The sequence below is a fragment of the Notolepis coatsorum genome, assembly GCF_963971535.1.
Source record: "Notolepis coatsorum genome assembly, chromosome: 15".
Taxonomy (NCBI): Eukaryota; Metazoa; Chordata; class Actinopteri; order Aulopiformes; family Paralepididae; genus Notolepis; species Notolepis coatsorum.
Genome location: NC_140179.1, coordinates 24890331 through 24914168, shown reverse-complemented (window position 1 = coordinate 24914168; position 23838 = coordinate 24890331). Strand labels below are relative to the sequence as shown.

Genomic DNA, 23838 nt, shown 5'->3' with positions numbered 1-23838 from the left:
TATGACATACACAACATACATGACATCATGACATTTATGGCATAGGGACATTATACATGACATACAGTACTGTCTGTCTCTCACCTGTACATCTATAACTTATTCATAGCCTACGTATGAGCTCTGCTTGAGACAGGTGACACAGAAGTAACCACGCCCACTGGACACGCCCACTCCTCAACAACCTGAACAGACTCAAATCACAGACTCTCAGTCGCGTTTCTTTCCGTCGTAGGGAAGTCGAACCTTTTGACGTGATGATGATGATGATGATGATGAGTTTGACTGTGTTGCTATGATGACGTCTGTTGTGCTTTTCAACACAGCAGCGAGACAAGTTTACCTTTTAAATTGCATGATGCTTTGAAAGCCAAGACATTACATCGATTCGGTACACAGAATAGATTAAACAACTGGAACCATGGGGAGACGGAGGCGGAGAGATGCGTCCACATATGACGAGGATTTCTCCTTCGTCCATCCGATCGTCAAGTACTTGCTCTTCATTTTCAACTTACTATTTTGGGTGAGTATGTGTTTTATTATAACGCAAACTACATGCTGTAGTCGTCCAACCTGAGCACCTAACAACCTGTGCTGTGTATGTGGTCGAGTCGGTCACATGAGTCTGTTCTCATGGACAGCCTGCAGGTTAATCATTATTTCATGGGTGCCAGTGTCTGCGTGTTCTTTTAGAGAACTGGGGGGTTGGGGCGACTTTCACCTGAAACAGTCATTGTTTGACCATAAATAAAATAAATAAGAACCCTCTTGGACAGTTCAATGACCGTTTATTAGATTCGATTCAAATGTATTGTCACGATACACAACACATATATACATTCCTTGTATAATGTGTAAACTAAAGACCTTTCTAATTCTGAAGTACAGTACAGCGAAAAGTTTGGCATCCATCCAACCAGAGTGCAAATGTAACAGTAAAGTGCAACAGTAATCAACTCAAGAGCTCACTACCTGTCAGCAATGTTGAGAAATATGTATTTCCTGTTTATGCAGAGCTGGAAGGTCACGTTCCACCCTATACCTATTCCTAATAATGTAACAGTCTGGGACTCTGGTTGTAGTGAGTGTGTGTGTGTGTGGGGGGGGTTCTTATCGACAAGTTTGAACAAGTCAGTGGAGGTGATAACGAGGTTGGAATGCCTGACAAGCATTTTCTGACAAGTGACAACAGCTGTTTGCTGCTTAGTCATTGGTTGACACAGGGGCACAACAAACACTGTTATTTGTTCATTTTTGGTATTGGTAAGCTACCTCCTTATACTACATCATTATTGGTAAGCTACCTCCTTAAACGACATCATTATTGGTAAGAAAGCTACCTCCTTATACTACATCATTATTGGTAAGAAAGCTACCTCCTTATACTGCATCATTATTGGTAAGCTACCTCCTTATACTACATTATTGGTAAGCTACCTCCTTATATAACACATCATTATTGGTAAGCTACCTCCTTATACTACATCATTATTAGTAAGCTACCTCCTTATACTACATCATTATTGGTAAGCTACCTCCTTATACTACATCATTATTGGTAAGCTACCTCCTTATACTACATCATTATTGGTAAGATACCTTTTTATACTACATCATTGTTGGAATGGAATTCTGGAACCTATGGAACCCGTTCTAGTGACTGACAGAGTTTGCTCTGAACAGGGTAAATCATTTTGCTATGATGCCCCTCTAACAGTCCATAAAGCTTGAGATTCTCCCCTCTGTTGCAGGGTTTAAAACATTGATCTCCATCCTTTGTCAATCAAGTTGTACGTGTTTTAATTGATTTGTTATCCTTACTTTTGCCTCGTCATATTGTTATGATTTTATATGCTGTGTGATTATACAATACATGCCTTTTTTTTGCTTATTTCTGTATGTACACTTGACGTGGCTGTAAATGAGGGAAACTTCAGTACATTTTACATTTAGTCATTTAGCTGAACACTTTTATCCAAAGCGAAGTTCTGTACGACAAGTCAGTAGGAAGGGTGCAACTCTTTCAGCTGAGTAACAATGTTTGATTGATTGATTGAAACTTTATTAACAGATTGCAGAATGGGTACAATACAGTATGGCTCAATACACACAATTGTTAAGGAGTGCAGACCAGAGAGACTTTCGTCTTGTTTACACCAGGGTCCCCCATTTTGTTGTTCACCAAACAGTAGGGCTGTAAAGGTACACGTATCCGTACCGAACCATTTCAGTGTGTACCGTACCGAACGGCTGTGTACCGAACGAATACAACGGTATGTTAACCGCCCACGGGGGATGTTTTTTTCACAATCTAATATAATTATTAGAATTTTTTCTTTTCTTTACAAGTCGATTATTCATTTCAATATAGAATATTTGTTGACAGCCCTACAAGTACAATTAGTTACTGCACACTACATCACCCCTGAGTGGAACATGGAAAGCCAAACTTCCCCCACTGTACCGAAAACCCGTACCGAACGGTGACTTCAAAACCGAGGTACGTACCGAACCGTGGTTTTTGTGTACCGTTACACCCCTATCAAACAGTGTTAAAACTTGGGTGCTGCAGTATTGAGTGCATAGTTCAAGTTCAAGTTTCTTTATTAGTTGTCATATAGAAGTACAGAATACTTTTATACAAAATGCTTCTTTCTGTTTCGCTCCAGAGACTGCTAGGCAAAAATAGATAATAAAATAAGTATAGCAGTATAAAAGTATAAAATAGAAGTCAAGTACGTAGACAAAAATGTTCAGTATATACATATATATAGAGCTGCCGCGATAACCGCATTACCGCGGTATCGCTGTTGCATCACGCTCACCGCAGAGTTAGGCTGAATACCGCGTCACCGCTGTTTTTTATCATAATAATAAAGTTGGCTTGCGGCTCTGCAGATATACCCTACTCGGTTCCAAGCGACCCTATTGGGTAGAAGTGGTACCAGAAAAGTCATGTGAAACATTGCAGACCACTGACTGGTCAGAAGAGAGACGCGTCACACTTTGTAGCCTCAGTCTGAACAAAAACAGAACGCCGGCGCCGCCATCTTTACTGCCTCGCTAAGGATGCATTTCGTTCAGGATTTGTTTGCGACAGAACCAAGCAATAAACAAAAAAGAATGGATTCACTGTGTATTCTGCCTTATTTATTGATGAAACAAAACCGACATCAACCCAATTTACCACCGAGCGGAGAGTTTAGTGTCACAACAAGATCGCTGATGTGTTAGCATCAGTTTGTTGTTGTTAATACTACCGTCAGCCGATATACACGAGAGGTAACGTTAAACCCGGGTTTGCTTGGTAGAATACACAATGAGAGGTAACGTTAGCTTTGGCAGAATAGACGCAACGAGAGTCTGGTTAATGTTGTTATTGATTGATTGATTGATTGATTGAAACTGTGTTAAACTCTGGCTTGCTGCAAGCCCTCGGACATCTATGCCCACGGAGCTTTCAGTGTACACAAGCGAGCGGCCCCGCCTGCATTCCCACACGGAGACAAACGGAGTAGTACCTGGCTGCAGTGGAAAAGGAACGAAGTACCAGGTGCCTAAAGCGGGTCGAGTCGAGTAGGTACTATGCAGTGGGAAAGCGCCATTAGACTAGAGGCAGGCTATAAGAGTAGACTACTAAAAAAAAAAAATGCATTCAAACTTTTTTTTTTTGTGCGCACTGTGCGGTAATTACCGCGGCGGTAGGAAATATTTCGCAAATTCGTGCGGTAAGGAAAATATCAATACCGCGGCAGCTCTACATATATACAATGCTCTATGTAGAGTAGAAGTAACTGAGTTACCATACAATATACTATACAGTGCAAAGCAGAAGTGGGATGAGGTACAATATAATTTACAGTAAGGTGTAATGAGGTATGAGGGTTGTAGTGCAAATTCTTTACCGATAAATATAAAGTGTGCTTAGGTGTACTAAAGTGGTTAAAGTGGGTGCTGCATTGAGTTGTATGTTTTAAAGTGAGTGTGTGCGTGTGGATGTGTGTGCTGTGAGTGCATTTGATGGTTGTTACATAGTGTTATTGTTCGTTGAGCATCCTGATGGCCTGGGGATAGAAGCTTCTTCTGTGTCTCTCTGTGCTTGCCATGAGACTCCGGTATCACTTGCCTGACCGGAGCAGTTCAAAGAGGCAGTTGTTTGGGTGGCTTGAGTCTTTGATAATTCTCTTAGCCTTGCCCATGCACCGCTTGTTGTAAATGCCCTGGAGAGTGGGAAGCCCCCCTCCAATTGTTAGTAGTAGACACATAATTAGTTTAGTAGGTAGTAATATAGACAAGGAAGATTAATTAGTGGGAGAGTGCACGATAGTAGAAGACGGCAAGAAGGTTAGTCTTTTTCTTTTCTTTTCTTCCTCTTTTTCTTTTCAGATATTGATTGAAGAAGTGTGTTTTACTAGATAGTCCTTTCGAGTTTAAATAAAGGAATGAAATTATGGACGAAGCACAATCTCAGGAGGCTCATACGGAACCAAGCATGTCACTATAATATATATGTGACACATAAAACAAAACTTGAAAACCTAAACTTGAGGGTTCACCTCGGCTTGTCGAACAGGCTAAACATATTATGGTAATTTTTCGGACTGAGTGCAGACAGTTTATCTGAAGCTTGTTGCCCAGAGACTCATTACAAGAACAAAACACCAGACCCCAGCAGACCAACTTTCTTTGAGTTTACAGTGCAGCACCTTATTATGCCAAATCACTTCCACTGGTCTCTTTCATGGTCTCTTCAGTTGCCAAGGAACACAGAGGTTCATGGATTCATGTGCTGGTGGCGCCCTGCTGAGAGGAGTTGGCTCCCGTACTCTTCACTCCAAATCTGCTTCGCTGACAAACGCACAAACGGACTGCATTTATATACAGCAGCTTTTATCCAAAGCGCTTTACAACTTATGCCTCACATTCACACACCGACGGTGGAGGTGACCGTGCAAGGTGCAGACCTGCTCATCGGGGGTAGGGATGTGCATGACTGACAAAATCATTTTCGAATAGACTACTGTTCTTAAGACCGAATATTCAAAAATTCGACCCCCCCCCCCAAAGGAAAACATGAAATAGTTATTTTCTGTTTCAGTTAAAATGTTCAGTTTCAGTTCAATTCACTTATTCTTTTTAATAGAATGGATTATTAAAATCAAAGGGTATTGCACATAAATAGGCACTTCAGATAATCCTTCAGAACGTTGATCGGCTCAGCTGACCGACAATAAATCAAAATGACACCATTCACCATCGTAGCCTATAATAACAGCATTGCATTGGCCTATATCAACCGGTTTTAATAAACAAACAAACAGTAGCATGTGCATCTTTTACATCAATTAGGCTATGAAAATTAGGCTGCCTCTAAATATAAAAATGTATTAAATAAGAATGGTTTGCTTCACTTAAAAACATTTTTTATATATATTTTTTTATTATATATATATTTTTCGACTCTGACATGAACATCGAATGTGGAGACTGGCAGGCACGACTATTCGAAAATTCTAACTCATCCCTAATCGGGGGTCAAGTGTCTTGCTCAAGGACACTTCGTCACGCTGCCCGGGAGGAGCCCGGAATCGAACCGGGAACCTTCCGATTACCAGACGACCGCTCTATACCTCCTGAGCCACCTGTCGCCCCTCATAAATGAATGCCCTTTCAGATGCCTCCAAATTCTATGCATTGATGCAATGGTCGTTGTTAATAAGAAGCATGCACGGTGTGTAGTGTAGTGTAGCTATATATATATATTACACACACACACAAGACAAGATAACAAGATTGTTATGAGGAGAAAATGTTTGTACAGGTCTGTAAAAGTGACAGTTTACAACATTATCCATAGACTTTGCTGAACATAGCATGTTATCAGTAAAGTCGGGCTCAGGAGGTATAGAGCGGTAATCTGAAGGTTCCTGGTTAAATTCCGGCTTTTCCCGGCAGCGTCTCTCAAAGTGTCCTTGAGCAAGACACTGCTCCAGATGAGCAGGTCGGCACCTTGCATGGTCTCCTCCGCCGTCGGTGTGTGAGTGAATGGGTGAATGTATTATTAACATGCCAATACATCAGTGTTGTAGTCGAGTCACTACATCTCGAGTCAGAGTCGAGTCTCGAGTCCCCAGTGTTTGAGTCAGAGTCACCAAAGAAGAGTCAAGAGTCGAGTCCCCATTACCCTAGTCAGAGTCCAAGTCAAGGTTGAGTCCACTCCACTCTGGCAGTCAAAGAGTCAAAAAAAGGTCTACATTAAACATAAATGACACAGCAGTCACCGTTTCAAAGGGAGTTAATTTACTTTGTGACACAATAGCCAAACGAATGCACCAACCATCAATATCTTATGCCAAATGATTAGGACCTGACCTATTACAAAAAATGTATAAATAAGTAACTGTATTTATCAATTAACAAGTCCAAGTCCTCGTCTGCACCTTCCGAGTCCGAATGCGGTCAATGATCGAGTCCGAGTCATCAGTGCTCAAGTCCAAGTCGAGTCACGAGTCCTGAAAATCAACTCCTGGACTCGAGTCCTACAACAACACTGCAATATATGTAAAAAAGCGGTTAAAAGGTAACTCTGCGGTGGCGCAGTGGGCAAGGCGCTCGCCACCAACGCAGGAGATGCTGGGTTCGAGCCCGGCTCTCGGCGTTGCTACCAGCTTGGCTGGTCGTTCATACTAATACAATTGGCAGTATTAGGGGGTGGGAAGCTGGTGGGTGGGGATTGGACGTTGTGGACAGTGACTCCTACAGGTCGGTTGGTGCGCCTGCGCAGTAGAATCAGGAAGCGACGAGGGCGGCGTGTCCCTCCCACGCAGACCCTCACCGCTGAGAGATCGCGCTGTGCAGGTGAAAAGATGCGACGGCTGCCTCCTCGAGTACCGGAGGGGACACGTGATGCAAGGCTTCGTCCACATTGCAGCCGGCTTGTGGGAGGCATGGCCTAACAACGTTCGAGACAGGGGAGGGTAGAATTGGACAATGCGAAATTGGGGACGGGAGAAAAATAGAAAAATGGGGAGAAAAAGTAGATACAAAAAAAATTGAAGTAACTCTGCATACCTCAGCAGCAGGTCAAAGGTCATTCATACTATTCTCTCCCCGCCTCGTGTCAGGTGCTCGGGGACCCATAACTGCTCCGCTGTCGTAAGGAGCTTTCTGACTTAACCCTTTCACTGCCACACTACAGAAGGTTAACACTTTACTATCACACTACCGACGGTAAGGTTAAACTGCTGTTGTGTGTCAGTGAAAGGGTTAACCTTCTGTGTATGGTCGCAGTGAAAGGGTTAACCGTTTGGTAGTGCGGCAGTGAAAGGGTTAAAAAAGCCCTTTGACAACAGGCCCGTACTGGCAGCAGCCCGGAGCGCGACGTGGGGGGTTTAGCCCTGCAGCACGAGGGAACTGCGACGTGGATTCCTGCCTAGAAATGCTTTGCACTTTCTGTCATCGGTAGAACAGTCAGTAGGGAATTTGGAACGGTACATCTGAACACCTAACGAGACTTTTGGCTGAATAAGCGCGGAGGTTTGCAGAAGAGATGGGGAACAGTTACAGTTAGTTATGTAGTTATGTATGTGTTATTATAATAATAATATATTCTATTTGTAGGGGCGCTTTATATTTGTGGAACGAATCTCAAGGCGCTACCTTGTAGAAGAACATAAAAACTAGTAAAAAACATAAAATAAGTAGGGCATGGGCGGCTACGTGGCGTAGTGGGTAAGGCGCTCGCCACGAAATACTGGAGACGCTGGGCTCACCTGTTCGAGCCCAGCGCTCCACATTTGCTTTCAGTTTAGCTGGTCGTCCGTACTAATATTGGTGACTTGGTGACACATTGGCCTTATTAGGGGGTGGGAAACTGATGGGTGGGGATCGGGCGTTGTGGACAGCGACTCCTACAGGTCGGTTGGTGCGCCTGCGCAGTAGAATCAGGAAGTGTCGGGGGCAGCGTGAGCCTCCCACGCGTTACTCCTCGCCACTGAGAGATCGAGCTGCGCAGGTGAAAAGATGCGACTGCTGTTACCTCAAGTACCGGAGGGGACTTGTGCTATGTATGACTTAGTCCACATTGCAGCCGGCTTGTGGGAGGCAAGAAACAGCGTCCGTGACAGGGGAGGGTTGAATTGGATGATAGGAAATTGGGATGGGAGAAAATATAGAAAATGGGAGAAAAAGCGGATAAAAAAAAAAGAAGAAAAGTAGGGCTAAAACTAGTAAAAGAGTAAAAAGAACATGAAATGTGAAGGGCTAAAGCTAGTAAAAGAGTAAAATAACATAAAATAAGAAGGGCTAAAACTAGTAAAAGAGTAAAAGAACATAAAATAAGAAGGGCTAAAACTAGTAAAAGAACATAAAATAAGAAGGGCTAAAACTAGTAAAAGTACATAAAATGTGAAGGGCTAATAGGGAGTCCCCTCACAGTCCACCGTGAGCCATAGGGAGTCCCCTCACAGTCCACCGTGAGCCATAGGGAGTCCCCTCACAGTCCACCGTGAGCCATAGGGAGTCCCCTCACAGTCCACCGTGAGCCATAGGGAGTCCCCTCACAGTCCACCGTGAGCCATAGGGAGTCCCCTCACAGTCCACCGTGAGCCGTAGGGAGTCCCCTCACAGTCCACCGTGAGCCATAGGGAGTCCCCTCACAGTCCACCGTGAGCCATAGGGAGTCCCCTCACAGTCCACCGTGAGCCATAGGGAGTCCCCTCACAGTCCACCGTGAGCCATAGGGAGTCCCCTCACAGTCCACCGTGAGCCATAGGGAGTCCCCTCACAGTCCACCATGAGCCATAGGGAGTCCCCTCACAGTCCACCGTGAGCCATCGGGAGTCCCCTCACAGTCCACCACGAGCCATAGGGAGTCTCCTCACAGTCCACCATGAGCTGTAGGGAGTCTCATCACAGTCCACCGTGAGCCGTAGGGAGTCCCCTCACAGTCCACCATGAGCCATAGGGAGTCCCCTCTCAGTCCACCACAAGCTCCTCCTGGGCCCTGGGACAGTGGGACACGTCATCATGTAACAACTTGCATTTATTTTCTGTGGTCGAGGAATGTGTTGTTGACATTTGACAACATAAGCTTGTTTAAGTTGGCCTCGCCACGGTGTGGGTTTCCCACAAGCCTCGTGGCCATGTTTGTGCTCAAGGGATTATATTAGGAACATACCAACATCATGGGGAATGCGCTTACGTCTTCTCCAGAGTCGAACAAGACCTTCATAGATAGATACTAATTTCCTCTCTTGTGCGTTCAGCAAAAAGCTATCCGGCTGCAAGCTAGCCTAGCTTAGCACAAATGAATGGAAGTGGATACAGACCACTAGCATAGCTAGTAACAATAAAATTATCTGAATATAAAAACGGCTTCAGGGAACGACAAAGCTCTCCGAATATGAACACAGCATCAGGGAACGATAAAGCTCTCTGAATGTGAACACAGCTTCAGGGAACGGCAAAGCTGGTCCGTATTCGCTTCCATGTATTTGTGCCGAGCTAGACTAGCTTGCAGCCTAGCTTTTCTACTGAACGCCCAGAGAGGAGATTGGTATCTATCTTCTCGTCTGACTCTGGAGAAGACGGTAAGAACATTTCCCATAATAACAGGGAAATAATAACTTGAGCTGACTGAATGTTAGTATAGCCAACAGTAACTGCCCAATTGCACAGCCCTGCTAAATATCCCATTCCATTGTATTGTTGTTTTATTAGAATTCGTGTGTATATACAGTACTTGACCACAGTGTACAGCACTGGACTATTTTTATAAAAATATTTTACTTTATACTATATATTCTATTGTGCTCCTATTTAATTTAGTTTATATCCCATTTTGCTTGATTCCACCTTTTATTTTACAGTTGTACAGCCCTGGCCTATTTTTTTATTTCATAATTCTATTCAATTGTGCTTCTATCTTCATTTAGTTAATATTTTATTTTAATTCACCTTTTCTATTTTATTATCTGTCCATTATTGTCTATCCGTTATTGTCGCACCGAAAACGACAATCTAATTCCTTGTATATGAAAACTACTTGGCCATATAAAGACCTTTCTGATTCTGACTCTTATTTTCTGGTGGCATGGTCTGCTTAATCCTCCAGCTTGTTTGCAGGTTGTTTGCTTTGCCGTTCCAAGACTTAACACGTGCAGATATGTAGACGAAGCCCAGGAATCAGATTACACTCACCCTCCGCCGCCACGCAGTGTGGAATATTATGATTATATACAACAATAGGAAGGAGGGGCCGGGGAGTCGTTTCAGGTGTCCTGTCCTGCTTGTCCTCCCGTAAGAGTACTCCCTGGCCAGAAGCCAAACAAACACAACTTTCCCTCTCAAAAAGTGCAAGGTGTGGTGTGTGTGTGTAAATGACAAATGGCTGCATTTATATAACAGCTTTTATCCAAAGCGCTTTACAATTTGTTTGTATATTTTACTCATTCACTCACGCATTCACACACCGACGGCGGAGGTAACCATGCAAGGTGCCGACCTTCTCATCGGGGGCAGTTAGGGGTTAAGTGTCTTGCTCAAGGACACTTCGACACGCTGTGTGTGTGTGTGTGTGTGTGTGTGTGTGTGTGTGTGTAAGATGAGATGAGATATTCCTTTATTGATTAAATCTGGGCGTCATAGCAGCATGGGGGAGGTACAGGTATGGGCAGCGTAATGGAAGAAAGACATAAATATAGGCAATATAATTAGTATAATCTGAATATAAAAATATGAGATCAAATAAACAAAGGTGCAGATGAGGGTCTGTATGCCCTATCTGACACTGTGTGTGTGTGCGTGCAAGTCTAGTAATTGGATATGTATGTCTTGGGGGGGGGGGGGGGGCTCTCTATTATTCCACACAGAGAGAGAGAGACTGTGCTTGGGTCTCTCTCCTGGTGGACTGGCGAGTGAAAGGATCTTCCTCAGGGAGACGTCCCACGTTATCTAGTATCTTGTTCAACGCCCACATCTTCTCACTTCCTCACACCCATGCAAATACCAACCAGGTCACATGACATTGCTGTGATAACAATCGTGGCTACCTACCTCAAACTACAGTCTACCTATATAACTCTGTACGACAACATGTACAATAGTGCTCTACATTGTATACTTTACTGTTATATTTGCACTCGATGCCAAACTTCTTTTCGTTGTACTGTACTTGTGCTGCATGATGACGATACATTTTAAGCTAATCTAATCTGTCCACAATTTATTTCGTAACAACATAGTCGATGGCTTAGTGTGAGTAGCTGTTGAAGAGCTGCCTCTCCCCAGACAAGAATGAACACAAGAATGAATCAGAGTTCTCTTCCTCACCTATGGCATTTTACCACATCTAGTACTTATTTCAGGGTATTATTAAGAAGTATTAAATTCATAATTCTCAATGTAAGGCCTTAAAAGGTATTAAACGCATCTCTTGTGTGTTTTCCCTTGCTCGGTTCAGATGATAGAAACTAACTCTCTAACATATCTTGTGCGTTTTCCCTGCTTGGTTCAGATGATAGAAACTAACTCTCTAACGTCTCTTGTGTGTTTTCCCTGCCCTCTTCAGATGATAGAAGCTAACTCTCTAACGTCTCTCGTGTGTTTTCCCTGCCCACTTCAGATGATAGAAACTAACGCTAACGTCTCTTGTGTGTTTTCCCTGCCCTCTTCAGATGATAGAAACTAACTCTCTAACGTCTCTCGTGTGTTTTCTCGGTTCAGATGATAGAAACTAACTCTCTAACGCCTCTTGTGTGTTTTCCCTGCTCTGTTCAGATGATAGAAACTAACTCTCTAACGTCTCTTGTGTGTTTTCTCAGTTCAGATGATAGAAACTAACTCTCTAACGTCTCTCGTGTGTTTTCTCGGTTCAGATGATAGAAACTAACTCTACTCTAACGTCTCTCGTGTGTTTTCTCGGTTCAGATGATAGAAACTAACACTCTAACGTCTCTTGTGTGTTTTCTCTGTTCAGATGATAGCGCTGGTGATGGTGGCCATCGGCGTCTACGCCCGAATGATGAAGAACGCAGGTAAACCATCGTCCCCTCACGGAACACAATCCCTGGCCACATTCAGTGTGAGAGGCGTCACCACCGGGGAGGATCTGACACCAAGATGTCCTCCTGCTGGAGTCGTTCCCTGAAGCTGTGTTTACGCTCAGAGAGCTTTGCCGTTCCCTGAAGCCGTGTTCACATTCAGAGAGCTTTGTCATTTCCTGATGCTGTGTTCACATTCAGAGAGCTTTGCCGTTCCCTGAAGCTGTGTTCACATTCAGAGAGCTTTGTCGTTCCCTGATGCTGTGTTCACATTCGGAGAGCTTTGCCGTTCCCTGAAGCTGTGTTCACATTCAGAGAGCTTTGTCGTTCCCTGAAGCTGTGTTCACATTCAGAGAGCTTTGCCGTTCCCTGAAGCCGTGTTCACATTCAGAGAGCTTTGTCGTTCCCTGAAGCTGTGTTCACATTCAGAGAGCTTTGCCGTTCCCTGAAGCTGTGTTCACATTCAGAGAGCTTTATCGTTCCCTGATGCTGTGTTCATATTCGGAGAGCTTTGTCGTTCCCTGAAGCTGTTTTTATATTCAGATAATTTTATTGTTACAGTTTTTAAATGTACATACATTCAGAAAAACGTGAGATGCTTGTTTTTCCCGGATCCTCAACCGTAGTAGATTTGTAAACATAATACACAACGTATATTCTATCTATACAAAACTATGCTATGCTAACTTGACAGTGTTACATTTTACATTTACATTTAGTCATTTAGCTGATGCTTTTATCCAAAGCGACTTCATCAAAGTGTTGAGTGCTACAGTGTAGGTTAGTTTATTAGGACAAGTGCATGGCCGTAATGTTAGTTAGGGTTAGATAAAAAATTATAATAATAATACACAATGTACAGAATCAAGAATCAAGAGGTTTACTTGTCACATGCATACCAGGGCATACAGTGAAATGCGGCCGGGTGGTCATGCCTGCATTGAATGTCATATTCTATCTATACAAAACTATGCTATGCTAACTGTATAAATAGCTATAGACTATAAACTAAAACTATAACTAAACTATAGAACTAAACATAATACACAACGTATATTCTATCTATACAAACGTATACAATACAAGGTATCTGTATCTGAACAGGCGTGCTTTCAGCAGAGAGGATGCTTATTGTAACTGAGGGGTACAATTCCCTGACTGTATTGATAAGTATGGTATCATTAAACCACTACCGCTTGTACTTTAACTTCTGGCCATCCAGTACATGATATAGATATGATGAACACTTTCCCACCTGATGAAACGAAGTCCACACAAATGTATAAATCGAATATTTTATATAGCAAAGGGTATATACAACGTTCACTTAATGACATTTATGATTTGAAATGCACTTGTAAGGCAAATGAGTATTCGTAGGTAAATCAACATTGAATGTCCAATCTCTGGTTACGCAGGGAGCAAGTATACAACCTGGTTCTTTAGGGAACTATAGCGATGGTACTTAAATGATTATAGCTGGATACACTAAAGGGGGGGTCCCGCTGGTTGTAAGTCAGTAGGGGGGGGGGGGTTAGGAGAGCCGCTGGCGGTATCCCATCTGGCCGACGATTTCTTGGGAGAATTCAGAGTGCTGAACACGGTGCCCACAGAACCTCGGTCCGCAGATGAATACAGCTGGGCCCTCTTGTAGACGGTCGCTGCCGGTCCACAACGAAGAGACGTGAGGCGACCTCACTCGGGTAGAGCGCCGTCTCACCTGGACTCCTCTCGGGGGGTAGTTCCAACACTCAGCAGTGTTGGCCGTTATCCATGGCATAATCAAAGCACCCAAAGCACGTAGATAATCCAAGCCGTGGAAGGCTCGCCGTCGTCCGGGTAAAGTAATCCAATGTACAGGTCCACTCGTCCTGGCCCGGAGCTCCTCGGATGCAAGCACCACACGTGGTCTGCCCAGCCTGGTTAAGACTCCAGATAACGTCAGGAACGATGGGGGTACTGCTCACTTTATAACTCTAACCGAACGATGCACCATACATAACAGACTATTATTAACTTAATAGAAATACGTCCCACTCGACGGTATAGTGCCAAACTATGACAATTCAACTATTAATCCACACGATGTCTCAATGCCTATTCTGAGGCCAAGTAGGCCATACTGCACCACACGTGCGTCGTGGGTGAGGCTTCACGTCTGTTACTAGGTTGGAGGGTAAAGGACTTATGGACTAAAAGAAAGTTCTACTTTACTTGCGCCATATATATATGCGCTGTGAACAAATAGTACCATTCGTATTTCGCCAGACGTATTCCTACGCGGAACCGGGCTTGTAACGACATGTTCGTCGGCACGATTGAACTTGAACCAAGGGGCTTGGCTGCTGGCGCCAGGTTCTCGTCCAATGGTAGAATGAAACTATTATGGGCTGTTAGTAGACTAAAGGGATATTCAGTGTATATTGTACAAGGAATATACAGGGGATATCAAACGATATACAAATACTATTAAATATATATCCATAAATAAATATATATATTCGGTTTAATCTGATCCTTCACAACACTTATACTTTCCAAGGCAACGCAGGATGTTTTTCCAATCTGTGGTGTTTATGATTCCAAGGGTCCAGGGAATGAAGAGGAATCTTCAGCGTGGTTCTAATTCTTCCTCTGATGATGACCGTCTGAGATGTGTGTGTGTCTGTGGCTGTGTGTATTTTCCTACCGTTTGTTTGGAACAATGTCCTCACAAAAACGTCACTGGGCTGTACAGTGCGACGAGCTCGTCGCAAATTGCCCCTTTAATTGGCCGTTGCGATTGGTAAATAATATTTGGGGGCGGGCTTGCGAGTAGGGATTTCAAGCCTTGCATTCGCATTTCACTCCTAAATTATCCAAGCCGTGTGATGACGCCACTCACGCGAGCTGAGCACTCAGGTATGAGAGTGGGGAAAATCGATTGAGCACTCTGATAGACTGGCTGACTGTCTGATTTAGCTATGCCTATGAAGAAAAGTAAAGTTAGTATTGCTTCATATTTTCGACGCGTTCCACCTCCTAGTGAGCCGTCGAATGAAAATGTGACAGTCGAGAACATTGAGCCAGCAGTGGCAGTAGCCACCACCGCAGACCTGCCTTTGTACTAGGGTTGGATGCAGTTCCCTGTTGGTCAGTCTGTGTCTGTTATTCCATCTTCTTCTGCTCTGTTTAACGTTATACACTTCAAAATAGTGCAGCATGTTTGAGAGTGCTCCCTTGACTGAGAGGATGGCTAGAGGATGGCCGGAACCACGAGAACTTTTATTAAACATTCTATTAAACATTCTGATATTTCCGCGGGTCTCGTGCAGTGGTCTCGTGCCACTGTCAACTAAAGCGAGCACTCGGAAGACACGCACCGTTTGACAGTGATATGCGCACTGACAGTCGGCGCAGTTGACATTTTCCAAGTGGGGGAAAATAAATCCTCTTCGTACCGACTGTCCCGGCCCCGTGGAGGATTTTTCTTCATCCCAAATACATATTTTATTTCCCCCGGGACGACGGGACGGTGTTAGTCTCAAGCCCTGTCGTCGTATACCATTATCGATCCCCAGGTACTGGTTCAAATGTGAACGGTACCCAACCCTAACTGTTCAAAACGAAACATCCCATTAAACTAAATAGTTCAGATAGCTCCTGATATCAATGTCTTATAACACTGAGTCGATGCGTATTCGAGCTGAGGGCACGCTGAATATAGTCAATAGGGTCCAGCTGCAGCTCCGGAGAATCCTGGCCGTAGCTGGAGGCTACTCGAGTACACACAGACAGTGGAGCTGGTTGCATATAGCGAGCATTTTGACTTGTTGCGTGGTGGCGATGTCTCGCAGATAATACAACTATAAGTATGATTATATAATATATATATATTTATTAAAAAGAAATTATATAAAACATTTTTTTTAATTTTTTTTTTAATAAAAAACAATCAATATAAATAATGGTAAAATTGTTATTAAAAAATTTGCCCCTAAAAATTTTTTTTTGCCCCTAAATTTCTCATTTATGGGCAAGTGTGCCCCTAGTGAAAAAGCTTAGCGTACAGCCCTGAATCCACCCATATATTCTCTCTCCCTCATGCTCCTCAAAAACGATTATTTCCCGAATAAACAGGTGGCGTAGTGAGCGAAAGCCAAGATCAATTTCACAGGCTAAATTCTATTTAATGGATTCACCTGAGTGTCTATTTAATGGATTCACCTGAGAGTGTCTATTTACTGGATTCACCTGAGTGTCTATTTACTGGATTCACCTGAGTGTTTATTTACTGGATTCACCTGAGTGTCTATTTACTGGATTCACCTGAAAGTGTCTATTTAATGGATTCACCTGAAAGTGTCTATTTAATGGGTTCACCTGAGGGCGTCGCTAGAAATCTGATGGCAACCTAGCAATCTGTTGTTTTAGTCAATCTCTGTCTCTCTGTCTCTTTCTTTCTCTCTCCATCTGTCTCTCTCCCTCTGTCTTTCTCTCTCTGTCTCTCTCTCTGTCTCTCTGTCTCTATCTCTCCCTCTCTGTCTCTTTCTTTCTCTCTCTATCTGTCTCTCCCTCTCTGTCTTTCTCTCTCTGTCTCTTTCTCTCTCTGTCTCTTTCTCTCTCTGTCTCTCCCTCTCTGTCTCTCTCTCTCTCTGTCTCTGTCTCTCTCTCTCTCTCTCTCTCTCTCTCTCTGTCTCTGTCTCTGTCTCTCTCTCTGTCTCTGTCTCTCTCTGTCTCTCTCTCCCTCCCTCCCTCTCTGTCTCTCTCTCTCTCTCTCTCTCTCTCTCTCTCTCTCTCTCTCTCTTCCCCCCCCCCCCCCCCCAGAGGCAGCCATGGCCTGCATGGTGGTGGACCCGGCCATTCTGTTGATGATCGTGGGGGTGCTGATGTTCTTCCTCACCTTCTGTGGCTGTGTTGGTTCGCTCCGAGAGAACATCTGTCTCCTGCAGACGGTCAGTCGCTGGTCCGAACGCTTGGTTCACACATTATATTCATGACACTTCTGCCTAGTGATGCATTTATGTAAACGCAACAATGAATCACAGTTCTCGTCCTGAAAAGCCCAGCTATCGGGAGATTAAATATATGAAAGGTTTTTGCATTCAAGTCGTTTTTTGCAGGGCTACTGGGAGCTTGGTGCGTCTGGCTTGTATGGAATGCACGAGAATTAAAAATATATTTTTGCTAGTATGGTCGTGAAATTGGTATTCAATTTAGCTCTAAGCAGTATTAAAAAGGTCTTTTAAAAAGTCTTAAAGGTCCCGTGTCTTATAAATGGCATTTTCCAGTGTTTAGCATTGTTTCCTAGCAATGGGGGTTTGTATCAATGGGGTCTGTGTCTCTAATTCTCATTTTGACTGATTGTTCCAATTCAGTTGAGACAATATCCTCCCCCAGTGAACTAAGCTATTCTGATTTGACTCGCTATCCTACATAGCAAGGAGCTGATCTGCAGTAACGCCCCCTCTATGGTTGTAGCGCAACCATTCGCTCAACAACGGAGTGAGTGGAAATACCGACACTTCCTCAAGGGTGCCGACAGAGACAGCAGAGAACGAGCGAGCGAGGGAGAGATAGAGAGGGGGAGAGAGATAGAGAGGGAGAGAGAGAGAGGGACAGGAGCTTCTCTCTGGGAAACACACACGCATTTACACACAACCTCCCGACCGCGCCGCGCGGCGCTGGAGCTTCTCCACTCTCATATCACTGTCAAAATATCTTTGACTCCCACGAGCGTGCCCGTATTCCGATCCGTGCAATAATATTCACAGGGGTATATATTGTCTATATATATATATATATCTATATTGTATATAACAAGTTACCAATGCATTGTCCCGTGGGATTATGCCCCCTGCGGCGAAATTAATTAGTATCCCCCTCAATCTCTCTATCTCTCTCAAAGAGCTTATGGGCGGAGCCCAGCCCAAAACAGCTTGAAATCTTGAAGTGGAAAAATGCTGCTTTGATTAGAAATACAAAACAATGAATTTTTTTGAAAAAAAACGTTATAGATGTGTTCCATAGACTCACAGGAATTGTGTAAAGTTACCCAAATAGTGAAAGGAATAGCAAGACATGTCCTCTTTAAATGTAACTAAACCATGTACTGTACTTGCAACTGGTGTAAGTCTACTCTACAGTATGAGTAACAATCCCATTTTGTGCAAAATAAAAATTATAGTGAACAGACAGAAAACGTATTAGTTGTATATATATATTGTTGTATATATATATATTGTTGTATATTTTTATTGCAGTTCTCCATTGGGGACATGATTTGCAGTTGATAAAAGGCAATATATCGCAATACTATTGTATCGTGACAATATCATATTGTGACAATATCGCACCAGTTTAAGATGTCAATACGTTTCTAAGACTATAAACGTGGAAAATGGTTGCTCAGTCGAATAAGCCTCCTCTCTCGCTCTCTCTCTCTCTCTCTCTCTCTCTCTCTCTCTCTCTCCCCCTATCTCTCTCCAGTTCTGTGTCTGCCTGACCGTGATCTTCCTGCTGCAGTTGGCGGTGGGCGTCCTGGGGTTTGTCTTCTCTGATAAGGTAGTGAATCGCAGTGTCAATGTGTTTTGATTGATTGATTGAAAACTTTATTAACATATTTCAGAATGGGTACAATACAGTACGGCTCAATACTAACAACTGCTAAGAGGATGAAGACCAGAACATTTATTTTGTCTTGTTTACACAAGGGTCCTCCATCAAGACAGTTATGACATACACATACAAATATACGGTACTGTGTAAGAAAGAGAGCATCATAAAAAAAATAGAAGTCCGAAGGGGAAGAAACTGTACATTAGACGGGATTTTGACATTTACAGGGGCCAGTTTCTAATTGCAGCCACCCGTAGGTGCTCTTTGAGAGCGGTTTTGAAGGAGGGTAGGGATTTATATTCCCTTACGGCTGTGGGTAGGGCGTTCCACATTGTTGTGGCATAATTGCGAAGCGTGTTTAGTCCCTTGTTTGAGCCGAATCTGGGTTTAACAGGATTTGTGGAACTCCCTCTGGTGTTGTGGTCGTGGACTTCACTGACCTTTGGGAAGTATTTCGACAGGTACATGGGTATCTTTGTGGTGTTTAGGTCTCCACCAGTTCCTTGACCTCGTCTTGAGTTCACTTGACTTGTCGATGGGACCATAATGTTTGTTTCTGTGTTTTAAGCTGTGGTCTGAATATACCTGCATTTAATCCTTCGATATACCTACTTATATAACCCATATAACTCTGTATGATAGCATGTACACTAATGCTGTATATACTGTATGTATATATATATATATATATTTATTCTTACCGTATATTTATATATATCCACATCTGTCTGTACATACCTGTATATAATTGTTTTTATCTGTAGATAGTAATACTATATCTATATCTGTACATATCTCTTACCTACTCTTACTAGTTACACTGCTGGCCAGTATGACTTACTACCATAGTGTCTTTATACCTGTATCACTGTACTATTAATACTACTACAACTCTGTACATACATCTGATTAGCACTATTTCTCAGTAGTACTAATTTATATATGTTTTATACCCAGTTTAATCACCTGTACATTGTATATTACTATTGCACTTTACTGTGTAATATACTGTGGAATTTCAGGGAGAAATGTAGTAGATGGATCTAGAGCGCCCTCTGCTGTGAGCCTCCATGCAGTTCACCTCACTAAACCTTCTGTTTTCTCTGTCAGAATTTGTTCAACTTTAATTTGTTTAATAAGTAAACCGAACGGGTGTGGAAGTAACAAATGAGAACTGTAATATAACTGTAATAGTAGAGAACTCTAATAGAACTGTAATAGTAGAGAACTGTAATAGTAGAAAGACATAATATAGTCAATACAATTTGATCAGAATAAAAAAAATATGAGAAAAATAAACTGTTTAAGCAAAGGTGCGGATGAGGGTTATATTATACGTTACTCTCAATAAATATAGGCAATAAAATAAATAAATAAGCATGCAATACATGATGCAGTCTAACTTTGCTACTTTTGAAACAACTAATCACATAAGATGATACTAAACCCCTGAGGGTTGTTATCCCCAAAAAAAAAGAAAAAAGGCAATAGTTTTCTTTGGAGAAGTTATATCGGTCTGTTTATATTAGGGATGTTCGATATTGGCTTTTTTACCGATACCGATATACCGATATTGTCCAACTCTTAATTTCCGATACCGATATCAACCGATACCGATATATGCAGGGTTCCCCCCCCCCCCCCCCCAAAAACGGAATAATTTCAGGTAATTAACATTACATATCTCTTGTCGTGGAATTAACACAACATTATGCATACTTTTGACAATAAATAAAATCATAATTTGTTCTTACTTGCTTGCCTGGGTAAATAAAGGTTAAATAATTTTTTTTACCGATACCGATACATCACATTTGAATGCCAATATCTGCCGATAATATCGGACATCCCTAATTAGTTTTCATCAGTAGGTTGATGCATCCGGCTAAACAGTTCCTCTGACTTGACGGGCGGGCCTACCTTACATTTTATGAACAATAAAAACTATATTGTAGCAAACGCTATATAAGATAATCTCTGTTAAAATGACATCGGTTTCTCTTTCTATATCCTGTCAAGGCGCGTCATAAAGTGAGCGAGATCATCAGCAACGGCATCGTCCACTACCGGGACGACCTGGACCTACAGAACCTCATCGACTACGGCCAGAAAGAGGTGAGAGACTCCTGCCGATATCGCGGGACACTCTGTCTACACACTCTACACACTCTGTCTACACACTGTACACACTCTGTCTACACACTCTGTCTACACACTCTGTCTGCACTCTGTCTATCTACCTTTCCTATATTACTACCTACTATGCTAATATGTCTTTACTACTATGCACTCAAGACTGTAGCACTCAAGTTCAACACTGTTTGATGAACAATCTTACTGACCCTTAGCTGCCAGAGTTGTACCCTTCCTGCTGACTTGTTGTCGCTTTGGATAAAATCGTCAGCTAAATGACTAAATAATAATATAATATACCTTCCCTCCCCCGTGTCTCCTCAGTTCAGCTGCTGTGGGGGCGTGGCCTACACCGATTGGTCCCAGAACATGTATTTCAACTGTACGCAGGACAACCCCAGTAGGGAGCGCTGCTCGGTCCCCTACTCCTGCTGCCTGATCTCCAAGGACCAGGTCGGGACTCCACTAGCTTGATTTCTGCTCTAGATTAGACATTTTGTTTGTTCTAGACATGATTAGACATTTTTTGTTCTCTAAATCTTGGGTATATGTACATAACTTCTTTGAATAATTTTTTTTATATCCACTTTTTCCTCCTTATTTTTCTATTTTTCTCACATCCCAATTTCGCTGTTTCCAATTCTCCCCTCCCCTGTCTTGAACGTTGCTCGCATATGCCCCCTACAGGTCGGTCGTAGGGAGGATAGAAGCCTTGCATCACGTGTCCCCTCCGGTACACGATGAGGCAGCCTGTCACATCTTTTCACCTGCCAGCGCGGACTCTCATTGGCGAGGTGTAACATGTGGGAGGCTCACACTACCCCCGCCATTTCCTGTCTCTGCTGTGCAGGCGTCCCCCAACCGACCTGTAGCAGTCGCTGTCCACAACGTCCAGATTACCACCCATCGACTTCCACCCGCTAACTCTGCCAATTGAGTTAGTATGACGGCCGGCCCAAGCCGGAGGCAACGCCGACAGCCGGAGTCGAACCCGGTGTCTCTTGCGTTGGTGACGAGCGCAATGTCCGCTGCGCCACCCAGCCGCCTACTTCTTTGACTAATTTGACTTGAAAGAAACTACTGCTTTTGGGAATTTTCTCAACCTGTCAAACCGGCAACTCAAATCTAAAGCGATTTTAAACTACTGTTTACAACCGTTTTATGTGTAAACAAAGCTTTTACAACTTTTTGTGATTTTAATTCTGTATTTTACTGTTAATTTTATTCTATCTTTTAGAAAAGCCTCAATGGACTAGTGTTGAAAACTAGCACTTGTGCTATAAACACGCAAAACAACACATCTGGTCTGTCCACTGTGACTGGTCCAATGTAGCTGTGGTGTCTATTTTAAATAAACGTATTCATTCAACTAGACAATGCAGTAGATTAGAATCTCCTCATATTGATCGTCCTCAGTCAATTGATTTGAGAATAATAAAAACAAAAAGTAACGAATGTCTGTGTGTGTGTAGGCGGTCATCAACACTATGTGCGGTCAGGGGATGCAGGACATGGAGTACATAGAGGCCGGAGACTTCATTCACACCAACGGCTGCATCGACAAGCTGGTGAACTGGATCCACAGTAACCTCTTCCTCCTGGGGGGCGTCGCCCTGGGACTGGCCATACCACAGGTAGGGTTTGATTTGATTTTTTATTTGATTTGATTACGGATCCCCATTACAATAATCTATGTCTAATGTGTATCACATTTGGGGTCCTTGACATGAAACGGGATGAGACCCCTTGCCCTAGAGAGACCATCCAAAACAAGATGTCTTCCTCTTTCTCTCCCCCTCTAGCTGGTTGGGATCCTCTTGTCTCAGATCCTGATCAACCAGATCAAAGACCAGATCGAGCTCCAAGACTACAACGTCCGACACCGCTCCGATCCCTGGCCCTGACCCGGATCTCGTCGGTCGTGGACAAAAACTCCCGGTTTCGCCGCCAGCGGAGGAGTGAAGAGTCGAGCGATGATCGCGTGCCAATTCTTAAAAAGAATCTGCCAAAAAAAAAAAAAGGCATCCTCTGCCCCTCTCTCTCCTCCTGACGTGACCCTTTGCACGCTCGCCTTCATCGACTCAAAAGCATGGGATTGGTCAGATGGACTTGTGGACGGACTAATCGTGTACTTTTGAATCAATGTACTGTATGGTAGTGGATGAGGATACACTTGGATTGGAAGCAGTAATGGTTTGGAGGCGCATGTTGTGTGGTGCTTTAGTAGAACTATACCCCCCCCTGCTGGACACGGGCCAGACTTACAAGGGGTCTTATTATTACCTCCATGACTTTTTAAAACTTTCTATTTTATTTTTTTATTAGATCTTGTGTCACGCTTGTTATCCAATGGTTTTCACTTGCTAAAGATCCTACTGGTCTATAAACCAGCTCTGCGTCTACACAATGAACACTTTTGTATTGGTATCTTTGTGTTTTTCTATGATTTATTTAGTCGTCATACATACAGAAGAGAGACTGAAATGGATGGTCCACGTTACTGGAGACATAGCTAACTGATGAGGGAAAACAACACTGGAAACATGATCTAACTCATGCGCTGTATACGTTTTAATACTTCATTGTCATTTGTGTAATGTAAACATTCAATTGATTACAATGTATATATATTTTTTCACAATTTTTCCTTCTTCCTCCTCCCCCAACCACATATTGTGACATCATATTATAAATGACACAGACTTGCATCTTCCTTCTTAACACATCCACCGCCGTTCACGTTGTACAGCGTTATTGCCCGCCATGCGTTGTCTGCCAAACCACGCTGTACAGCGATATTGAGATCATATTGAATTTTTTCGCCATGGCATTCATAATTCAGCCACCCAGCCTCTGGTGATACAGTGGGACTCTGCACAATATTGCAACGCCTCAATACCGCCGCCTGGTGGATGATCGGGCGAGTTACAACCGAAAGTGGCAATCGGTGCATCTGGGAAATCCGTCCGGCAGTCACATATTGTTGCGGGACTCCAGACATACACTGGCGTGCATATGGATCGCTGCCATAACTCAATCATCGATATGATTTGGGCGTTTATTG

The 23838-nt window shown here is 43.2% G+C and overlaps 1 protein-coding gene across 1 annotated transcript; it reads left to right on the top strand.

Annotated features, from left to right (window-relative positions):
• The first annotated feature begins 225 nt into the window (after positions 1–225).
• On the top strand, positions 226–23415 carry tspan33a (tetraspanin 33a). Its single transcript, XM_084330661.1, has 8 exons — positions 226–526; positions 11981–12038; positions 16851–16978; positions 18513–18587; positions 20661–20756; positions 21099–21227; positions 22247–22408; positions 22577–23415. The coding sequence occupies exons 1-8, from the start codon at positions 422–424 to the stop codon at positions 22676–22678; spliced, it is 855 nt and encodes a 284-aa protein (XP_084186787.1). The 5' UTR covers positions 226–421; the 3' UTR covers positions 22679–23415.
• The last annotated feature ends 423 nt before the right edge of the window (positions 23416–23838 follow it).